Source organism: Vidua macroura, chromosome 7 (assembly GCF_024509145.1).
Source record: "Vidua macroura isolate BioBank_ID:100142 chromosome 7, ASM2450914v1, whole genome shotgun sequence".
NCBI classification, from domain to species: Eukaryota; Metazoa; Chordata; class Aves; order Passeriformes; family Viduidae; genus Vidua; species Vidua macroura.
Window position 1 is genome coordinate 25,026,441 of NC_071577.1, and position 20,325 is coordinate 25,046,765.

Below are 20,325 nucleotides of genomic sequence, written 5' to 3' on the forward strand. Positions count from 1 at the left end.
AGAGAGGGCGGAGGTGCCGCTGTCACCGGCCCGGGCGGGCGGCACCGCCTGAGGGACCGGCGGCCGCTGCCGCCGCGCGCGTGCGCCCGGGGACGGACGAGGTGGGGGGGGGAACCGGGTGACACCGGCCGCGCGTGCGCCCGGCGGCGGGAGGGGCGGGGACCGGCCGCGCCCCCGTGCCGGAACAGGAAGGGCGGCAGGGCGGGCAGTGGCGGTCAGGCTGGGAGCGCCTTTGAGGGCTCCGCTCCCGACACTGCACCGGGCCTCGGCCTCGGAGCGGACCGGCGCCGCGCCCTCAGAGCCGGCCCCGTATCGCCGGAGGGGATCTGTCAGCCCCCGGCCTGCGAGCGGGCAAGATGGAGCTAGACGAGCTGCTGCTGGACGAGGAGGGCGCCTTCTCCCTCAGTGGGTTCCAGGAGTTCACGGTGAGTGTCCGCGGCCTAGCCTGCTCTTAGCAGGCCCTCGGGGTGATCCCCCCCTATCCCCTGCTCCCGGGGAGCCCCATGTGGCCGCACGCCCCGGCCCGGTGTAGCCCTGAACTGGGTTGGGGTGGAAAGCATGGTATGAGGAGTACTCCGGGCCTTCCTCACGTTCCTCTGTCTGCCTTCAGTTCCTGCCCAGGCACCAGCAGCTGAGCGAGAGAGTGCGGAAGCGGCTCTATTATGGCTGGGAGAAAGACTGCAGCCTGGATAATCTCTCCAGCCCTGTGGCAGGTGGGTTGCTGATTGTCCCCAGATGGGAATGCTGAGTCAAGGGCGTTGGAAGTAGCCCAAGGGGCCGAGACGAGTAGGTCACCTGCTTCCTCCCCCCTGCCAAATCCCACCCCTGCCCAGCCTTTCCCGCTCAGTACAATACAGCAGGGCAGGATGCCAGAGCCTCATGGTTTCTGTTCTCTGTTTTGTTGCCCTGTCTGGCTCGTTGCTGCATTTTTGACATCATTATACGGGTGTATAAAGTCCTTTAAATTGCTTGTGAATTCCTCGGCAGAGCAGGTTGTGAACTTGTTCCTGCTGAGAGCTGTCTTAAATAATTGCTTGTGCTCTGCAAAACACTCAGGGCTTTGTTCAACTTCTAGTTGTGAGCACCAAGGTGACAAGTTCTTGCTGTGTTTGTCTGAATCACATTATTTTTTTCCTGTCGATTCAGCAGTGTTTTGGGGAGCAGAAGGACATGGCTGGGTTAAGGCTGAGGAGCTCGTGCAGGTGATGGTGGAGAGGAGTGAAAAAGGGCATGCAGTGATTTGCTAGACTTCACTGTGTGGAGTTCTCAGCATTTCCATTAGCTGCTTGCTAGGGAAACAGTCTGAAGTTGCCAGGATGCTGTGTGTGATGTGCCTTGGTGAGGAGGAGGATGCTGAGTGTGTGGTGCCAGGGCAGACCCAGCCGAGCAGCCAGCTGCCTGGGCACTGCTGGGAGTCACGAGTTCCAGCACAAGCGCTGTGAGGGAGGCTCGAGGCTGACATTATACCAGGGTGCGAGGTGGGACTGTTCCATGGATGAAAGTTCAAAGGCTACAGCCATGCAGGAAAACTGTTTGGGGCTATTAACTGTAAGGATTGCCTTGCACTCAGGAAATGCTGTGGTTCCAGCAGCTGGGGGCAAGAGTGGCACATGGAGAATGTGTCCATGGGCTGATCTGCTTTTATAGCCTTCCTTCGTCAACTGCTTTCAAAAAATGGGGCCCCAGGACTATGATATCTGTTTTGGTACATCTGTCCTTGCTACATGGCAAGTTTATGACACTGTTCTCAAACAAGATAGAGGCTTGTTGGGAGACTGGAATAGCAGGAAAAGGTCTTTGATATTGGAGGTTGGTTGCAGAAGGCGGTATGGGGCTGGCTGAGGAGAGGAGTTGAAATGTGAATTTGTTCCTTTGGAGACAGAAGAACAGTAACCACACTCAGTGTGCTGTGAGATGGGAAACTGATCAGCTGCTGTCCATTCCCTCTAGGACAGGACACTCTTGTGAGTTGGATTTGTGGGCTGAAGGATTTGGTTTCATATCAGGACGAGCTTGTAGGGATCACTTGGGGTGTTAGTACTGCCTTTGCGGTGGCACAGTGGTGGCCTGGAATGGCAGAGAGAGCAGCAGCAGTGGGAGAGGCTGGGCACAGCCAGTGGGTGGCTGGAGCTGTGTCTGCCTGGCTGTCCATCACAGTAGTGGTGTGGCCTGAATGGTGTAGGGAAGTTCCTCAGAGCAGTGTTTTCTGAGCTTGGTTGCTGCTCTTTGGGCAAATCGCTCATGTTAGTACATGGATTCTCTTAGGTGCTGGAGAGATGTAGAAAGAAGGGGTGCAGTGATGCTTCCCCTGGTAGCTGGAAATGCAAGGCTGCTGGAATGAGCTCTGCTGTCAGCCAAGGGCTCAGAAACAAAATTAATTTCCTGTCTAAAGCACTTCTTGCCTAGCATCAGACTGTAGTGCTGATTGGGATGCCCCCAGCTGGTCCTATTGTATAGGGGAGTGAGATGGGAGCTGCTGGAGCCATCTGCCAGTATATGTCAGTGTCTGTGCTTGAATGCTGAGGCATGTCCCTGAGTGCAAGGAAGGCAGGCTGAGCTGCAGTTACACCGTATCGGGTGCTTTGATACCTGTTAGTGCCTTCAGGCTCATGGTCACATGGGTACCTGGTGCTTTTTCATCTCAGGGTGGTGTAAGGGTGGGCTGGATCCATGCTGATGAGATCTGGAGGGGGAAAGTGCTGGTGGTTGGAGGGGAGCAAAGGACCATGAAGATGTGGTGTGACATCAGGCCCAAGAAGAAAGAAGGCCTCCAGAAGGGTTGTCTGAAGTCCTGCAGAGTGAGGGCAGGATGTTTCTCTGCAGCTGACTGCTGGTGGTTCCCTGTGACACAGACCTGCTGATCTGGCATTGCCGCAGGGCCTTGGTCACTCACATCCTCTTACATGCCCTGCACTCACATCAAACATGCCCTGCATGTTTGTTTGTTCCTCACTTGTCCCTGACCTCTCATAAGGCCTCATAGTTTAACTTGAAGGGCTGAGCAAACACCAAGACCTGATGGGCTTGTAGGGAGAAGGGGAAAGGTGGGCATGGGCTGGACCACACGAGACTAACTCTTTTGGTGCTTTTCTGTCCTAGATATTGCTGTGGAGTTGCTGCAGAAAGTGGCTCCTAGTCCTATCCGTAGACTTCAGAAGAAATACGTGTCTCACGTATCTCGGTAAGAAGCAAAACCTGTCCCTTCATGTCCCGTGTTAGAACTTGGAGCTCTGGTCTTACCTGTGACTTACTTCTGTCTCCTGGGCCAGCCACTGGCTTTGTGCCTAGGCCTGATTAATGTCAAAGAGAAGCTGGAGGCACGGACAGCAGGCAGCCGGCTTCGAGTTCATCCTTCTCTCTGGGGTGCATATGTGGTCTTGTTACTGGGAGTCTGTACTGGCTGGATCTGCAGCTCCCTGGGTAACCAGATTTGAACCTGGAGTTCTCCTCTTGGCGGCTGAGCCCTCACAGCATGCCTTGGTGCAGGCAGGGCTGCTCAGTTTGGAGCTGACTGTGCCTGGGAACAGAAACCAGGGCTGTCGCTCTCCACCCTGCATTCCTGGCACTTTCTATGCTGCAGCTCAGGACAACTTGCACAGAGCTGGCAATGCTGTGATCTATGTAGCAATTTGCTAAACTTTCCTACTGTCTGCATGGGGAGGGAGCAGCCAAATTGTGTCCTGGTACCTGGGACCTTTGTAGCATTGGTTCTTGCCTGTCCTACAGGGAAGCTTGCATCTCACCCTGCTCCATGATGTTGGCACTGGTTTACATTGAGAGACTCCGGCACCGGAACCCTGAATACCTCCAGCAGATCTCCTCTTCAGACCTCTTCCTGATCTCCATGGTGAGTGGCAGGGCAGGGCGGTAACTGGACTGGCGGGAAGTGAGTGCAGTGGAGGCTGAGATCCTGTCCTTTGTGCTACTTTTAGATGGTTGCAAGTAAGTATCTGTATGATGAGGGCGAGGAAGAGGAGGTGTTCAACGACGAGTGGGGAGCAGCAGGGAAGGTGGATGTCCAGACCATGAACACACTGGAGATGAACTTCCTGAGCGCCATTGTAAGTGAAACTGTAACTGCTGCCAAGTGTTTCACAGAGCAGGGAAAAAGAGACATCGAGGGGACTCTGGATTTTCTGGTTTTGTCCCACATGCTCCTGTGAAGGGATAGAGAAAGATGTGCCTGGGTGCTGGGTGACCTGACTTGACTGCACTGACCTTTAACTGCTGTCCTGGCAGGACTGGAGTCTCTACACAGATCCTCGGGAGCTGTTTGAAGTGCTGAGCTGGCTGGAAGGACGGTAGGTGTCTAGGGTGGGGATGATCCCTTTATCTGTCTTGTAGCCTGGCTCTGCCCCTGCTTGGAGATAGCCCTGCTGCAGTGAAATAAGAGGCTGGGACACCTCTGAGCCATAGCTAGGCTCTGTAGCTCCATTCTAGAGAGCTTAAGCAGGGTCTTCTCCAAGCCTGCCTGGGTTGAAGATGCTTTTATGGGGAAGGTCCATATAATTCATATCCACCATTCCCCTATTTTTTTTTTTTTTTCTTGCAGTGTGGCTGAAAAACAGGGCATGTGGCGTGGCTGGTTCACCTACACAGATCTGTGTGTCCTCATGGAGCAGTCCATGTGGCAGCATGTGCTGGGCCAGTTCTACCAGCAAGTGGTGAAGGTAAGGGCATAGGAGAGCAGCTAATTGCAAGAACATGGGACACAGCAGGCTGTGGATTTGGAGCAGGACCCTCTTTTCCACTGAGAGCAGCACCTTGGATTATTCTCTGTTGAAAAGGGAAGCTGTCAGAAAGTGCTGATTTGCAGCTGCAGTGCCTCAGGCACTGCAGCCTGGTGTGCTGCGTAGTGTGCCCTGTGCTGGACCACAGCCCCACAAGTCATAGTGCAAGGACATGGTGGTGGCATGGAGGCAACTGGGTACCAGCTAGGGTTTTGAACAGGAACTGTTGGCTTTTAGCTGGGGCATTTTGGTTTGTGATATTTAGGCCCAGCTTTGGGCAGGCTATGCGCTGCCCACCATTAGCAGTGTGGCTGCCTGCTCTCAGCATCCAGCCCTGGAGCTGGTGATGCTTTTTCCTATCACGGCTGCTGGGTTGACCGTGGCCATGCTACATCATGGCTAGCAGGGGGTGCTGTTGCTGGGGGTGTCTGGGCTAACATTTGGCTTCTCCCTAGCTGGCCTGCCTCCTGGGTGTGGTGTACCTGACAGGCTTCGCAGCCATCTTCACCTCCATCACTGTCGTGCACCGGTCTGTGTGCGTAAGGAGTGTCAGCGCTGCAGCTCCCCGGCCTGCGCTGTTCCCTGAGGAGAGGAGGTGCCACCTGGATGCCCAGCCAGCCCCAGCCCCTGGCCAACCCCAGCCCGAGTTGCCCAATGTCTCCTCAGCCGGCTGCACCCGTTGCCTGGGGGAGAATGAGACGACCAAGGAGCCACATCGTGGAGGTGTCACAGCAACTGCACTCTACCTGTGGAGCAGCGTGATGACAGCCCTGTCCTACCCAAAGGCACCTGATCTAGCCCAACACAGGCGCCTCCCACAAGGTCCTTTCCGGAAAGTGCCCACTGCCTGTGAGAGATCCAACCGTACCACCCCCACTGCAGCCCCCAGCCAGCCTGGCCCTTTTGGACTCGCCGTGCTCCCAGCTCCTCCGGTGCTCCACTGCCATGCTTGCTCAGCCACTGCGGGCCCCACATGGGATGCAGCCCCCAACCGTGAGGACTGGCTGGACCCCCTGGGGCTGAAGCAGTGCTTCTTGCATACTGCAATGGATCTCAGTAGAATCAAGAGCTTCATCTTCCCCAGCTAGGAGTGTAGGACAGCAGCCCCGTTCCCCTTCCCTTCTAGTGTGGCACAACTCACTTCCTTGCACTTCTGGGACCCCTGATCCCTGGAACTGCATGGGGCTGAAGGCTCCTGCATTACTTTCAAACCAGCACTTGTGTCCCCCCACCTAGGGCAGGGATGTTTTTCACCTGGGGCTGCTGGGACAGGTTGGGGTAGAACTGGCTTGCTGGGGTGGGAACTTAATAGCTGGAGGGTAAATACGGTTTGCCTTTGGGCTGGGGTGCTTGTGCAAAGGGGGTATTGTACCTTGTCCTGTAGTGAGCGGTGTTGAACAGAGATGGCGTATGGGATGTTGGAGGCTGGGACTGTGTGTGCAGGGTGGAGGGGCTAAGTGACCCCAGTGAGAAGGCGGGGTGCCTGGGGTAGGGGAGAGGAGGTTGAAGGAGGTGGGAGCGAGAAGGCTGGTCATAGCAGTATTTACATTTGGGGGCTGTTAGGCCACTTCTTGGAACTTGCAAGAGTAACAAATAAGCAGGTACCCTGATGTGGCTGTGCCCCACTGGGCTTCGTGGGGATGAGGTGTGGTTAGGGCTGAACTTCCTTATCCTGCTGTGTTGGGTGTTTTGAATCTGGGGTGCTCTGTGATCCCATCCCAAACCCCAGCTGTCTGTGTCTGTGAGAAAATAGTGCCTGACTGCTCCTCAGAGTGGGAAGAAGGCACCTTGTCTTGCTGACCAGGCCAGCTCATCATGCCCCTTCTTTTTACTGTGGATTTTACACCTGTTTTTCACTCTTTTGTAGATGCAAATCTCTTCCAATAAAAGTAGTTCTTGCTGTGTGCCTGCCTCGTCCTACTGAGCTGCTCCATACTGGCAGCATGCCTGCCCCAGAGCAGAGCCACGTCCATGCAGCTGTGCCTGCTCCTGGAGCTGCTGTGCAAGGCAAATCCTAGGTGCTGCCAGTGAGCCCAGGAGACCTGTCAAGGCCTGTCCTGCAGTCTCTCTCCTGACATGAGGGATATCAGGTCTGGTGCAGGCAGGGACAACAGGAGAGAGGAGGCTCTCCATCCTTGGGAATGCGGGGAATGCATGTTCTCTTCACTGCTCTTTGCTCTCCAAAGTCTTACCTGTTAATGAGTGAGCCTTGAGCAGCAAGGGCGTGACCGGGTCACTGACACAGCCACCTCTGCCCCGTGACAAAAACACAGCATCCCTTTCCAGCCAAGCAGGCAGCTCCTGTCTCTCGCATCCTTGTCCAGTGGCAGGATTCAGTACTCTCCTAGGAGAATAGGGGATATAATAGACTCCTATTAGAGACCAGGCTGGGCCAGGAGGGCAGCAGATGCTATGCTGGGGTGAAACAGGCATGAGCAGGGAGGGCATACTGAAACTGGAGGATGCTGCTGGTGGGACTGGTCTAAGCACATGGAGGAAGAGGTGTCAAGGCTGTGGCCTACCCAGTGCTTGCCCACAGAGGCAGTGAATGGGACCCAGGCTGTGGGTAGTTGGCATTGTAATAGTGTCTGATGGCCTTCTTGTGGCTGCCTGTCACCTGTCCTTTGCGGTGACAAACCAGGGTGACACTTACATTCCTGGCCACAAGGGCAGATTACTAACCAACTCAAGTTAATGGCTAACCCTGGGACAGCTCTTGCAGAAGGTGGAAGTTCAGCCATGTGAAGATTTCGGAGGAACTCTTGGGGGTGGGAGCCTGCCCACCCTCTGCACCGAAAACTGGGAGCAGTGTGGGGAAGGCAGCAGCATGAATGGGGGCCGTGGCAAAGCACCTGGAGCTGGGAGCCCCATGCTCACATCCTGCTCCTCCCAGAAGATGTGCTCCTGGATGATGAGCTGCTGCTTAGCCCTTCAGGTAAGGGGGGCACCACAGTGAGCAGCCAGAGACACGGGATGATGAGGAGAGGGCCAGGATCCTCTCAGATTGCACGGCAGGGACTGCATCCTGCCAGGCAAAGGGTGTGTAAGGCTCTGGTCAGTGTGTACTGGGAGAGGAGTGGGCAGTAGTGAGTGGTGGTGTCAGTGGGTATCCACCCTCTCAGGGGGACTGGGCATGGAGAGCTGCAGCTCTAGGGGTTGCAAGGAGTTGTGACTGCTCCGTCTTTTCCCTGCACAGCACCTGGCTGTGCAGACCTCCTTGCTCTGCATCTTCCACCTCCTCCTGCTACCCACCCTGCCTCAGGAGCCACCTCATGCCCAGACCACCAGCAAGCTGCTGGCACGAAGCCTCTTTGCCTGCGGCATCTCCACAGTGCTGCAGACCACCCTGGGGAGCCGGTGAGCAAGGGGGATGAAGGGGAGCAACTGTCACCAGAAGGAGGGTGACGCCATGGCAGGGCACGTCTGTCTCCTAGGATATGGGAAGTTGGGCTTTGCTGGAAGTGGGAAGAGGCACAAGGAAAACCCCTCTGCGCTGCATCTCTGCACAGTTGTCACAGACGTTCGCTCCCTCTCACATACACCCCTAGAAAAACTGCTGTGCTTTCCCTCTAGCTCCTCACTGCCTTGCTCCAACATAATACACAGCTCCTTCAGACCATCTGATGCCTGTGCTGCCCACACAGGCTGGGTATGGGATTCAGCAAAGCCTCTGTTGTCTGCATCCAGTCCATGTGCTGTCACTTGGGATGTACTAGGGCACATGTAGAATATGGGGTAACCTCCTGCTGCTTTGGGGTTCTTTTCTGCTTCCCTTCCCACCCCTGTTCCTCTAGCAGCCTGGGCTTTTGGAGCAACCCTGTTCCCTTCCCTGTCCTTCCTCCCTAATGTGCTGTTGTTGTCCCCTTCTTCAGGTTGCCACTGGTTCAAATCCCATCCTTTGAGTACTTAGTCCCTGCCATGGTGCTGAGTTCCCACCTGTCCCCCGGTGCCAGCATAGACAGGAATGGTAAGCACAGCCCTGGAGCCTGTGTCCCTTTGGGCCTGGGCCATGCTCATGCCAGGGAAGTGGCAATGATGAGGTGCCTGGTAGGTGGAGTAGGGATGAGGGGTAGCAAGGGGTCCTGCCTGCTGGCCCTTCTGGTGATGGTGCACAGCACCCTACTCACTCCTGAGTGCACTTGTGATGTATCTGGTCACTCCCCCAGGGCCAGGGCTTATGGGGACAGAGACGTTGGCACACTTTCCCTTCTGCGGCTAGCAGTCACCTTACTGCATCCTCTTGGACACAGCTCCAGGAGCCTAGGATCCATGTGTATCACACCCTTCCAAAATTCCCTTCCAGGCACAGCCATGGCCAGTACATGTCTTGTACCTCATTGCAGAGACACAGGGAGCTGGGCTGACTCACTGCAAGAGGTGAGTGCTCCTGGGAATAGGGGTCCCTATCCTGCTCCATCAGCTTTTCACTTGTCACCCATATCCCTGTACCCCCAGTCTCTTTTCCTGAGATTTGCCATGAAGAGAGTTGCGAAGGCAATGGGGATCATGATGCATGTCCACGTATATGTTTCTCTGTGCTTGGGATGAGCAGAGCACATGAAACAAGCGCTTGTTCTCAGCTGCTGGGGTGGTAGGAATGTGGCCAAGGGAAGGTGTTGGACTGCTCTCCATGTATCCTGCCCCACAGGCCCATCCTTTCCTCTTACAGGTCTCTGGAGCAGTGCTGATCTCTGGACTGATTCAGTTGGTGCTGGGAGTGTCTGGCGTGTGTGGGTGGGCAGTGCAGCACTGCGGGCCCATGGTCCTGGCCCCCAGCCTCTCCATCATCGGGCTGTCCACATACAAGGAGGCTGCTTTCTTCTGCTCCACTAACTGGGGAGTAGCACTGCTGTACGTGAGACTGTAGTGGTGGGCAGCTCCTGGGCCTTTCTTTCACCAGCAGGACAGGGATGGGGCACCCCTGCAGTGCACGGTGCACATCTGGGGCCCCATCACTGACTGTGATGCTGTGTGGTGACCTGTGCTCACTCTCCTAGGCTCATGCTCCTTGCTGTCACCTTCTCCCAACACCTGCGGTCCTGCCGCCTGCCCTTCTGTGCCTGGCCCCATGCTTGGGAGGGCTCCACAGAGTATTCAGTTCCCACCCTGCGCACATTCTCGGTACTGTGGTTTGTCTGCTCTCTTCACTGTCACCAGGCTTCTCTCTCCAAGCCTGGCTCTTCGGTGTGGAGTTAGGTGAGACCTGGAGCACAAGCAGGCATGAAAAGCTCTGGTGCAGCTCCCAGAATATGGATGCTTCTGGGGAAGCATCCTAGGGTGTTGGAGCAGAACAGCTTGGGATGCTTCCTGCATGGGTAAGGGGAGATGTGGTATGACTCCTTGGAAGATGTGACAGGAAAAGTATGGGGTGCTGGCCAGGGCAGGTAGGGGAGGAGGGTCCCCTGCTGAGGGTCCCCTTTTGCCTTGCAGGTACTGCTCCCATTTGCTGGTGTCTGCATTGTCTGTGCCATCCTCAGCTACTTCCATGTTCCTTGGGAATCACTGGATGTGACCGTGGCGCAGCTGTCCTGGGCCAACAGCACCTCCAACGCCCCTTGGATCCGCATCCCCTATGCAGGTGGGGGGTAGCAGGGCTGAGTGCAGAGATCCACATTTGGTCAGGATTTCTATCACCTGTCCCTTTTCCCTCTGCTGCAGGAGCGTGGAGGTGGCCGCTGCTCACCCCCCGGGCGCTGGCAGTGGGCATTGCCATGGCCATCGGCAGTAGCATGAACTCTGTGGGCTGCTATGTGCTGTGTGGGAGGCTGCTGCGAGTCCCTCGGCTACCCTCTCACGCCTGTAACCGGGGGCTTTGCATGGAAGGGTTGGGCAGCCTCCTGGCAGGACTGCTGGGCACCACAGGGGGCACGGCCTCCAGCATTGCAAACACCTGTGCCACTGGCTTCACGCAGGTATGCCAAAGAAGGGGGAAATGGGTTGGCAAGGGATGGGGAGGCAGTTGAGCAGGTGTGTGGGACTTGTAATTGCCAGGCTGTCACCGAGCCAGCGCTGGGAAAGGCAGGTGTGCGTAGCAGAAGGGGGCGGGAGACAGAGCAGGGATGCTACCCATCCTCACTTTCCCACTCTTCTTTCCCAGGCTGGCTCTTGCCACTCAGTGCAAGTAAGCGCCCTGCTGTGCATGGTGCTGGGCATGTCCCCGAGGCTGGCAGGGCTCCTCACCCATATCCCACTGGCAGTTCACGGTGGGTACCCTGCCCTGCCCCTTGCTGCGGCACCTGCAGCCTGCCTGGCACCTCCTGACTCCTGCCCCTTGCAGGAGGGGTGCTTTGTGTAACCTACGCCGTGGCTGTGGGCACGGGGATCTCCTACTTCCAGTACACAGACATTGACTCAGGGAGGAACATCTTCATTGTTGGCTTTGCCATGTTCATGGCATTGCTGGTACCGCGGTGGTTTGGCACGGCTCTGACTCCCCTGGCCACAGGTATGAGGGACATTCCCCAGGCAAGGCAAAGCCTTGAGTCACATGGAATGGTGACCACACATCTCCGCTGTTCTGGGAGGCTGAGTCAGCTCATGGTAGCAGGCAGCTACCTCTTCCATCCTTGATTCTGCCATGGCTGCTCATGCCCCTTATCCCTGGCTGGGCTGGGACCTCCTGGCTGATTCTGGCACTGTCCTTGCAGGCTGGGTGCCATTGGATCTCCTCTTCCTCTCCTTGCTTATGGTCCCTGTCTTCTTAACTGGCTTCTTGTCATTTTTTCTGGAGAACACGGTCTCAGGTGAGGGGCTGCCCTAGGTGCTCTGCATATGCCATGCTCTGAGGACTGGATCTGTCCATGGGGCAAACCACCAGCTCTGCCTCCAGGCAGTCCTACTGAGGATGCTGGGGCTGGTGGCTAGGAGGAAGGGGCTCCCATTTCACCGCCTACCTCCCTGCTTGCAGGAACACTGGAGGAACGAGGGCTGCTTTCTGAGCAGCCATGGAAAGCCAGAGCTGGTGACTGTAACCTCCATGGAGAGAGAGGGGAAGTCAGCCAAGCATATGGGCTCCCCACTGGGCTAAGGAGGCTGCTGCCATCTTCCTGCAAAGCCTTTCCATGCTGCTTCCTCTGCCCAAGGAGTGAGGAAGAGGAGGAGAGCAGTTGTGCCACTGAGGAGGGGACAGCTGCCCCGGGGGAAGGGACACACTTGCTCCCCAAACCCAGCTCTGGGGAGCTGCAGCCAGCAATAAGGCCAAGCCAGACAGACATGCCTGCATGGCACACCGTGGCCTGACCCTGTCATCTGGGGGCATCTCATGTGAAAACAGGGCTGTGACCTCAAGGCAGCTTATGAGCCACTTTGTTCCTTGTTTCTGAAGCCCTTGAGGACTGGAGGAACCTGAGCTTCCACCCTCCTAACAAACAAACAAACCTAATTTCCCTGCTTGACAGCAAGATATAAAAACCTTCAACCAAATTTGCCTTTTCCAGGGGTTTTCTTTCTGGATGGGATTTACCTAGCGGCTCCCCTGTTGCCCTGAGGACTGTGACAGGAGGGCAGGGCCACCTGGTGCCACTGCAGCTGAGGATGTGGGTACCTCTAAAATGCACCATCACCCTGTGGCCATGACATGGGGAGGGTTCAGTGCTTTGGCCAGCCCCAGAGGACTGTCACTCTGGCTATGCTCACCTGCTGGCACTGTGCTCAGGAACATCTCCTCCCTAGTGTGTCCCAGTTGTGCCTATGGGTGATGAGGTTTGGAAATCAGTGCTGGGGTAAGGGTGGGCCCTCAGTGTGGAGGGAACTGGGGGTATGTGGTGTGCCAAGCTGGCACAATGCTGCTGTGTCACCTTGTGAGCCCAGTGCCCCGGCATGGGGCCAGAGGCACCTGCAGCCCGAGTTATGCAGGGCTCACTGTGGTGCAGCAGCCCAGTTGCCGCACCCCCTGGCACGGTAGCGGTGCGGGTGCGTGCCCTGGCAGTGCCTGTCCCGGCACCCTGGGGCTGAGGAATAAACCTGCGGCCAAGGAACAGGAGAAGCCCCGCGCTGCCGCTGCCTCTCCGGCTGTACAGGGCCCTGTACCCAGCTGAGCACCTGTGCCAGAACATTTCGTAGCAGGCGCAAGCGCAGAATAAAGTCCTAAAGCATTTCGGTCCCCATCGGCATCTCGGCCGTGGCACCCCTTGCAGCAACCGCGGACGCTCTAGAGGGACACGCCAGCTCGGTTCGCTGTCTTATGAGCAGGCAAGGGAACAGCAGCGTGCTCCCGGGGGCTGTGAGGAACGGATAGCAGTTCCCGGAGCGCAAGGAGCCGCACATCCCGGCGTGCCCCGGCCCCGCACGCCGCGGAAGAGAGCAGCATGCCGGGAGCCGTAGTCTGCCCTCGCCTCCGGCCCGGCGCCGCTCGCCAGACCGTGCCTCTGCACCCCCCGGCCGCCTACTCCTCCTGCCCTCGGGTAATGCTGCGGCTCCGCAGAGCCCGAGGCCTGCGGGCACCCCGCGGTCGCTGGGTCCCCGAGTGTTTTGGGAGGCGTGGAGCCCGTCCCAGGGAGGAGCGGGAAGCAGCAGTGGGCTGCCGGCACTCTGCCGGGGTCACTGCCGGCAGGGACGGCGCGGGCTCGCGTGGAGCGCAGGGATGGGATGTCCCAGCAGCAGGAGGGGGATGCAGCGGCAGGGGGGGGATGCAGCACCCAGCTGCCCGCCCGGTGGCGGCGGGGCAGCCTGAATGTTCATTTGGGCTTAGAGGTCTTGCCGTGTTAACGCCAGCAAGCAGCGGATAACCCGGGGAGGCAGCAGTTCCACTGCCGTGCGCCTGCTGGTGCATCTGGGGTGCTTATTGTGAGCTGCGGCAGGACCTGCCCCGCAGCAAGCTCCCAAAACTCAGGCCCTAGCTCTGCTGCTTGCATGTGTGACCAGAGCTGGCTGAATATCCTCACTTCTGTGCTGTCAGATCTAAATGGGCCAGCCGGGAGTGACGGTCCCTGTGAGGCCACCCCATGAACCAGGTCTTCCTGGCTGGGGGGTGAGGCAGAGACCTGGTTACTCTCTTGCAGATGGAGGGCTCCGAGGAGCTGGAAAGGAGCCTCCTGACCCAGCCCTGGGCTTCTGTTCACTTTGGCGAGTCCACTTTTCTTGCCAAAGTGTGCTTCAGGGATACTGCCTATATCCTGCTGATCTCTGACCTCAGCAGCATCTGGTACGAGAGTGCAGATGCCGAGGCTGTGGGACAAAGGTCCAAGGTGAGTGTCTGAAAAGGCCAGGGGCCTCCTTTTCTCCTCCCAGCAGCTGACATACCAGCATAAATTGCTTGGTGAGACAGTGGCTGTTGGGTCTGACTGGGTTCGGATGCAAATGCCCAACCTGGGAAGTCCCTGTGTGTCTCTGCCCAAGCCCTGTCACCCTACTTGGTCAAACACCCTTCTCCTGGGAGAATGGACCACACTATTTAGCATGCCTGGGGCAGCCCGGTGGGTCTGCATACAGAGAGGCTGGCACAGTCTCTTCACTTGTGGGCTGGATGGGCAGCTGGTTTCCCCAGGGTCAGTGTACTAAAGAGGAGCTTGAAACAAGGCTGCCTTCTACTCATGACAGAGAGATTCTGTTCACATTCATAGCTAGTAGTCTCTCATGGGACATCCTGTCAGCTTGGCCCCCAAAAATGCATGGAGCTGTGCCTCATCTCCTCAGCCCATGAGCCTAGGCCTTCATGTGCTATTGGTGTGGCATGTCCCTGTGTCACATAATGCTGAGTGGCTGGTGGCAGGAGGGATGGGCAGATGGCTGCAGCCATCCCCCAGCTCTGGCAGATGGTCCTGCTGTTGGCTCTCAGCCAGGCTATGGTGCTTGTGGTGGCATGCAGAACAGATGTGCTAGTGCAGACTGTTCCACCCTGCCCATCCTGAACTGGCAGGATATGGGAGTCTTCCCAGCATGGCTGGCTTGGGAGAATCAGTGAAGAATGTCATGTCAGAGAGCTGGAAGCCAAGGCCCAGGGATGGCTTTTTGCTGTGGAACATGCAGTAGTTTGACTCCTTTGGTGTTGGGATTTCTGCTGGTTTTTCCCCAGTGCTGTGCTGTGCCCCCTAACCTCGCCTTTTCCCAGGAGCTGAACAAGCGGCTGACGGTCCACGTGTCCTCCTTCCTGAACCACTTGTGCAACTTGATGTGCCCCTTGCTGGCAGGGCAGCCGGATGCCACCACTGCCTTCTCCTGCCACCGCTCTCCCAGTGGCCTTAGGCTGCACGTGAAAAGCGAGCTGTCAGGACTGCCCTTCTACTGGGACTTCCACTGCTGCCCAGCTCCCTTGGAGATGGTGAGCAAAGCTGCAGAGAGTTCAGGGAGGGGAGTGGCCAAAATGAAGGATTATCTCCTTACTCTTAGAGGCTTTTGAGTAGTCTCGAGGCACGCTGGTGACTGTAGGTTGCCTGACTGTCTTCTGCCTCTCCCAAGGCTTACTGTCCCCATTTCTTCCTGTTGAGGCTTTGGTTTGTGCCATGCAGCTACACAGGGATGGCCCAGCACATGCTGCTGCTGGGGCATAAGTGAAATGTTCTCGTGAGAGCCCATCTGGAGTTCTGCATCCAAATATGGGGTGCTTGGCACAAGAAAAACATTAATGTGTTAGAGGGGATCCAGAGGAGAGCTACAAAGATGATAAGAGGGCTGGAGCTTGTCTCCTACAAAGACAGGTTGTGAGAGATGGGATTGCTTCGCATGGAGAAGAGAAGGCTCTGGAGAGACCTCATTGCAGCCTTCTGGTACTTGAAGAGGGCTTATTAAAAAGAGGGAGAACAGCTTTTTACATAGGCAGATTGTGATAGGACAAGGGGAAGTGTTTTTCAACTATAAGAGAAGACATTTAGATTTGCTGCTAGAAAAAAAGTCTTCATTATGAGGGTGATGAGGCACTGGAATACGTTGCCCAGAGAAGTTATGGATGTTCCATTCCTGAAAGCATTCAAGACCAGGTTGGATGGGGCTTTGAGCAACCTGATCTACTGAGTTATATCAAAAATCCCTTCCAAAGCAAACCTTTCAATAATTCTATGTCCAGTGTGGGGTGATGCCCTGCCAGCACTCTGTAGAGCAGAGTGATGCTGCTCTCTTTAGGAGCAAGCCATGGAGCAGGACACAGGGCGGCGGGTACCCCTAAATGGCCCACAGGTGGTCTGTCATGACGGGCGCAATTACAGCGGATTCTCCCGGCTTTTAAGGGTTTGCTCTTTCACGGGGCTGCCCGGCGTGTTGCGTTTGCAGAGGCAGCCCCTCTGCACCCCTGCAGGTGGGGCAGCGCTGCGGCGGGGCTCCCCCCGCGGCCCTGCGTCCCTGCGCGCACAAGAGGGCGCCCGGCGCCCGCGAACCGCCCGGCGCAGCCCCGGCCCCGGGCTGGCGCTGCGGCTCCGCCGCCGGCGGGAGGCAGCGCCCAGCCCCGGCGCCCGCTCCCGCTGCGGGCCGCCTTTCCTCTGCCCCCGAACGGCTGTGCTTGGGCATCGCGGGGGGACAGCCGGGCTCCCCAGCAGGGATTGCTCTCACCGTCAAGGGTGAGCTGGGGAGCACGTAATCGGGGTCCTGGCTTGGCTTACCCCAGCAACTTGATGTCCCTCCTCGGACAAGATGCACAGAGGCTGAGCTGAGGAGATGCAAAGCCCCTGTTCCCAGCTGCTCCTCTACTTTATCTTGGACACACACACTGGCTCTCTGCAAGATACCATGGAGGTGGGAAGCTGCTGGGGTGCTGAGTGTGGCTTGTGTGGATGCAGCAATGGGGATCAACTCTGCCCCAGCCAGGGCTTGAGGAAGGCATAGAGCCTACCTGGCTTGGCCCATCCCACCTCTGCTGCAGGTGGGGCACTCCATGTGCTCCAGTGGGTCATGGCCATCACCTCTGGGCTCATATCTGGGGGTGAGCAAAGCACAGAGCCCACTGTGGGCTTGCCATAGGAGTGAGAATGCTTCAGGAGCAATGCTGGGTTTGCTGTCCTCTCACACATGGACTCAGCCTGGCCACAGGGGCACAATAGGTTGGGGGATCTCAAATACCCTTCCAGAGACTGAAGGAGGTGATAGGAGAGAGGCTGCTTCGTGTGCCTTCTGTGTCAGGGTGGCCCAGCTGGGCTTCAAGACAGAGGACATGCCCAGGGCTCTGCATGGGGCATGTGTGGTGTAAACTTAGAGGGTATACTGGGGGGCTGCAATGGGGAGCATGCACAAGTCCCGCATATTGAGATCTCTTGCTTCTGATCATACTTCCCTGTAAGCGTCTCTCCTGTTCATCAAGCCACAGTTTGACACCTTGGGTCTTTCTGGTTTTTCACCCAGCCATGCCTGTTTCCTGCATAGGAATATGCCATGAGGTGTGCAGAGCCATGGGGAGTGTCTGGGTGGCACATGGGGGGCTCTCTGTTTCCTGTTGGACCCCAGGTAGTGGATGGAGCATTGCCTATCCCTGCACTCTCTTTCCATCTGCCTCTCCCACCTAAGCTCTCCCCACCTACAGTCTGAAAGGGAGGGATGTGTCCCACAGCATCTGGCCTGCCTTCTCCCAGCTCACATCTTTTGACCATTTCCCACTGGATGTGTGTGAGATATGGGCTATTTTGTGGAGCCCTGTGTGACCTGGGCTGCAGCTCTTGCTAGGACCTTGCTGGGTGCCCTACTTTGACCACTCTGTGGACAGTTGTGTGCCTTCCTAGACCTGGACCTTTCCTAGAGCACCCCTCCTCCATTGTAGGTGTTCCGTCACCTCGTGCGGCCCCTGATTCAGATGAACCTAGCGCTGCAGTGCCAGGTGCAAGAGCTGATTTCCCTGCTGCTCCAGAAGGATGCTGAGATCGAAGATTACAGGGAGAGCGGGGCCACTCTCAGCAGAGGTGAGGAAGGATGCCTGGGGCAGGGAGCAAGTTTCCTCCTTAGCACTGGGCTGGTGTGCTTTGCTCCCTCTGGCTATTACCCAGCCTGGCTTGTGTTTCATGTTTAGCTAAGCCAGCAGCACAACAGTAGCCAGAAGGCTGGGGAGAGCTGAGGGAGGAGTAGCCCTTGACCGATAGCTGTAGAAGTTGGGGAGTCGCCAAGGGGCTCTCCACTACTGTGAGAGCACCTGGCTGGTCCCCAGGAGCCAGCGGGGATGCCAGCAAGGGCTGGCCCTGCAGTGGTGTCAGGCTCCCTTCCCAAGTGCAGTAGCTCATGGAGTGCTTGGAGAGCAACCAGGGGCTCCTGGCTCTCCCTAACGTGGGAAGTGCAGTTGTGTCATGGGCCCCCTCCAGTGCCCAGCCCACTTTGCTGTCGGGGTGATGGGCAGACAGTAGCCCCCTTGGGTAGGACATGGGTCAGGGGGAGCCACCTTAGGAGGTGGTTTGTTCCCCACCTATGGATGTTGGCTGGGCGCCGGTTTTTGGGTCATCCCTTGCTACTGCTTTGCTTTGTCCTACTGCCACAGGTGATACCTGCACTTGTGCAGGAACATGGTGCCCTGAGCATGCAGAGACTAATGAGGGTCAGCCCAGGCTTGTGTATCATGTCCAGGAAGATATTGTGGTCCAGACTCTGTCTCATGACCAGTGTCCCACCACAGGAGCCTGGATCTGCCCTATGGGTGCACTAGAGCTGCATTGGTCAGCTGCACTTCCCTCTACCCTGCTGCATGCAATCTCTCCAGGGCTTGGGGCAGCCTGGACAACCTGTCTTGGGTCCAGGGACTGATGCTGGTGAGCAGCTGGCCTGTCTTGTCCCTTCCTTGGTGCAGGGCAGAAAGCTGTGAGGAAGCATTGCAGTCTAGTGCTGAGTAAATCCAGCCAGCTGCTTCTCCAGACCACATCTTAGCAACAATGTGGAAAAAATAGTGTTTTGGACAAGGTGCAGAGCAGAATACAGTGTCCCTGACCTGCAAGGGGAGGACAGAGGCTGGCTCACCCCTTCAGATGAGCAGCTGGACAAGCAGTGCCCTGTCCCACAGACTCAGACAGCTTGTTCCAGCTGTAAGATCTGGGAATGGTGTTGAGCATGCCCTGCCACCGTTCCCTACTCCTCAACGCAGAAGTGCTGGGACAAGTGTGGATGGACTATTGGTTCTGCCTGGCAGCTGTCTGCATCAGCAAGCTCAGCCATGTTTTTCCAACTTCCTTGTGTTCCTTGCACCTTCTGCTAACCAGGTGATGTGTCCCTAGTCCAAGAGGCCTGCTGGTGTTTCCTGCTGATTCTAGGAAGAGCGTGCTGGAGCTTTTCCCCTGCAGCATCCTCACCCTGTGGTCAGGGAAAGGGGAAGCTGGGGTGGGAGGTCTGGCCAAACCTGCCCAGGCTGATCCCTCTCTCCCTTGCAGACCGCCTGTGGACAGAGCCCTTCCGGGAGGAGATGTTTCAGCAGAACTTCGTGGCTGAGGTAAGGAAGGGTGCAAGTCCTTTCTCCTTTGACAAAGGGGTAGTTTCATCAGCAGCTGCAGTTTGAGGTGTGCCAGGCTGGATGGGAGCACTGATGGGGATAGCTAGACTTGCCTAAAGAGCGGTCATGCCCTCTGGTTCTCCCATGGCCCTCTTTGTGTCCTTGGACCTCATCTCTAGGGCTAGCAGAGCTGGGAACATGCCTGACATGACCGGATGGAAACTACCTGGTTGCTGGGAGCTGCCAAAGGTGCGACCCAGGCTGGCTGCTTCACAGGAGTGTGCCATCACTGGGGCATATTCACCTCCCTCCCAGACTTGCTCTGGACCTAAACACTGCTGCTGATGGCAGGCGGGGATCAGGTGAATGAGAAGCCATCTCTTTTTAGTTCACCTGTTGCTTTTAGAGGTGATTTTGCAGTGACACATTGTGGGGACAAGAGCTTTTCAACATGTTATCCGTGCTCTGCCTATCACTGTCCCCTTGGCACACTCAGCTCTAAAATCAGATGTGTGTTTTGGAGAAACTGGGACTGGAAGGAGAGAGTCTTTGATCCTTTTGCATTACTGGAAATCATCACAGAAGCACTAAAATGACTCAAACTGATGTGTCAAGGTCAGAAATGCTTGGTGCCCATTGATGCAAAAGGACTCAGGACGCTTATGAGTGTTCCTGTGTTTGCTGTGAAGGCACAGGAATAGGGGCAGTGGTACCTGCTGGGGACCAGGTAGTCAGCCAGGGTGCCAGTGGTATCACACAGGCTTTGGGAGGATGTTGCTTTATGAGATGAGCTGATGTTCTTTTGCAGCCAAAAATAGATGATCTGCAGAGTTTCTAAAAATTAGAGATGATCCCTCTTTTATATGTGAGGCATTGCATCCAGTGCAGGCAACTTTCCCCTAGATTATGAAGCACAGAGATGAATTCACTGCTGGACTGCAACTTGAAGGTTGCCTAGGGACCAGTGATCATGGGCAGATTACATTCACCCTGGGCACAGAAAGGACATTCCTAAGCAGTAATTTATATCCTTCATGCCTTGAAAGAGCTAATTTCTCAAAGCAGGGGGAAAATTATGAGTGAAATCAGCTCAGAGGAAACATTTAGATAGAAAAATGTGAATGAAAATTGTGAGCTCTTTCAGAAGAATTTCAGAAGCCACAAAAAGCCACAATTCTACAATCAAGAAAGAGGGCAGCGCTGGCCCAGAGCCCGTTCTGGTTCAGCAGCAAAGTGAAGGCAGCAATTAGAAATAAAAGAGCAGTTTATAACAAA

General features: G+C 56.4%; 3 protein-coding genes across 3 annotated transcripts in view; all 3 read left to right on the top strand.

Annotated features, from left to right (window-relative positions):
* Window positions 1-175: 175 nt before the first annotated feature.
* On the top strand, window positions 176-6,634 carry CNPPD1 (cyclin Pas1/PHO80 domain containing 1). The gene is made up of 8 exons (XM_053981859.1): window positions 176-425; window positions 611-713; window positions 3,100-3,181; window positions 3,727-3,847; window positions 3,933-4,061; window positions 4,240-4,301; window positions 4,553-4,670; window positions 5,186-6,634. Exons 1-8 carry the CDS (start codon window positions 357-359, stop codon window positions 5,816-5,818), a joined length of 1,317 nt encoding a protein of 438 aa, XP_053837834.1. The 5' UTR covers window positions 176-356; the 3' UTR covers window positions 5,819-6,634.
* Window positions 6,635-7,554: 920 nt separating this feature from the next.
* SLC23A3 (solute carrier family 23 member 3) lies at window positions 7,555-12,097 on the top strand. The gene is made up of 12 exons (XM_053981860.1): window positions 7,555-7,665; window positions 7,927-8,087; window positions 8,603-8,697; window positions 9,034-9,107; window positions 9,400-9,581; window positions 9,728-9,851; window positions 10,161-10,308; window positions 10,389-10,642; window positions 10,828-10,933; window positions 11,008-11,175; window positions 11,378-11,473; window positions 11,638-12,097. Exons 1-12 carry the CDS (start codon window positions 7,558-7,560, stop codon window positions 11,967-11,969), a joined length of 1,848 nt encoding a protein of 615 aa, XP_053837835.1. The 5' UTR covers window positions 7,555-7,557; the 3' UTR covers window positions 11,970-12,097.
* Window positions 12,098-12,809: 712 nt separating this feature from the next.
* NHEJ1 (non-homologous end joining factor 1) overlaps window positions 12,810-20,325 on the top strand; it is a 43,300-nt gene continuing 35,784 nt past the window's right edge. The window contains exons 1-5 of the mRNA XM_053982339.1: window positions 12,810-13,132; window positions 13,730-13,915; window positions 14,779-14,988; window positions 17,407-17,545; window positions 18,992-19,050. Coding sequence (XP_053838314.1) covers window positions 13,037-13,132; window positions 13,730-13,915; window positions 14,779-14,988; window positions 17,407-17,545; window positions 18,992-19,050 — 690 coding nt within the window. The 5' untranslated portion in view covers window positions 12,810-13,036. The remainder of the gene's footprint in view (window positions 13,133-13,729; window positions 13,916-14,778; window positions 14,989-17,406; window positions 17,546-18,991; window positions 19,051-20,325) is intronic.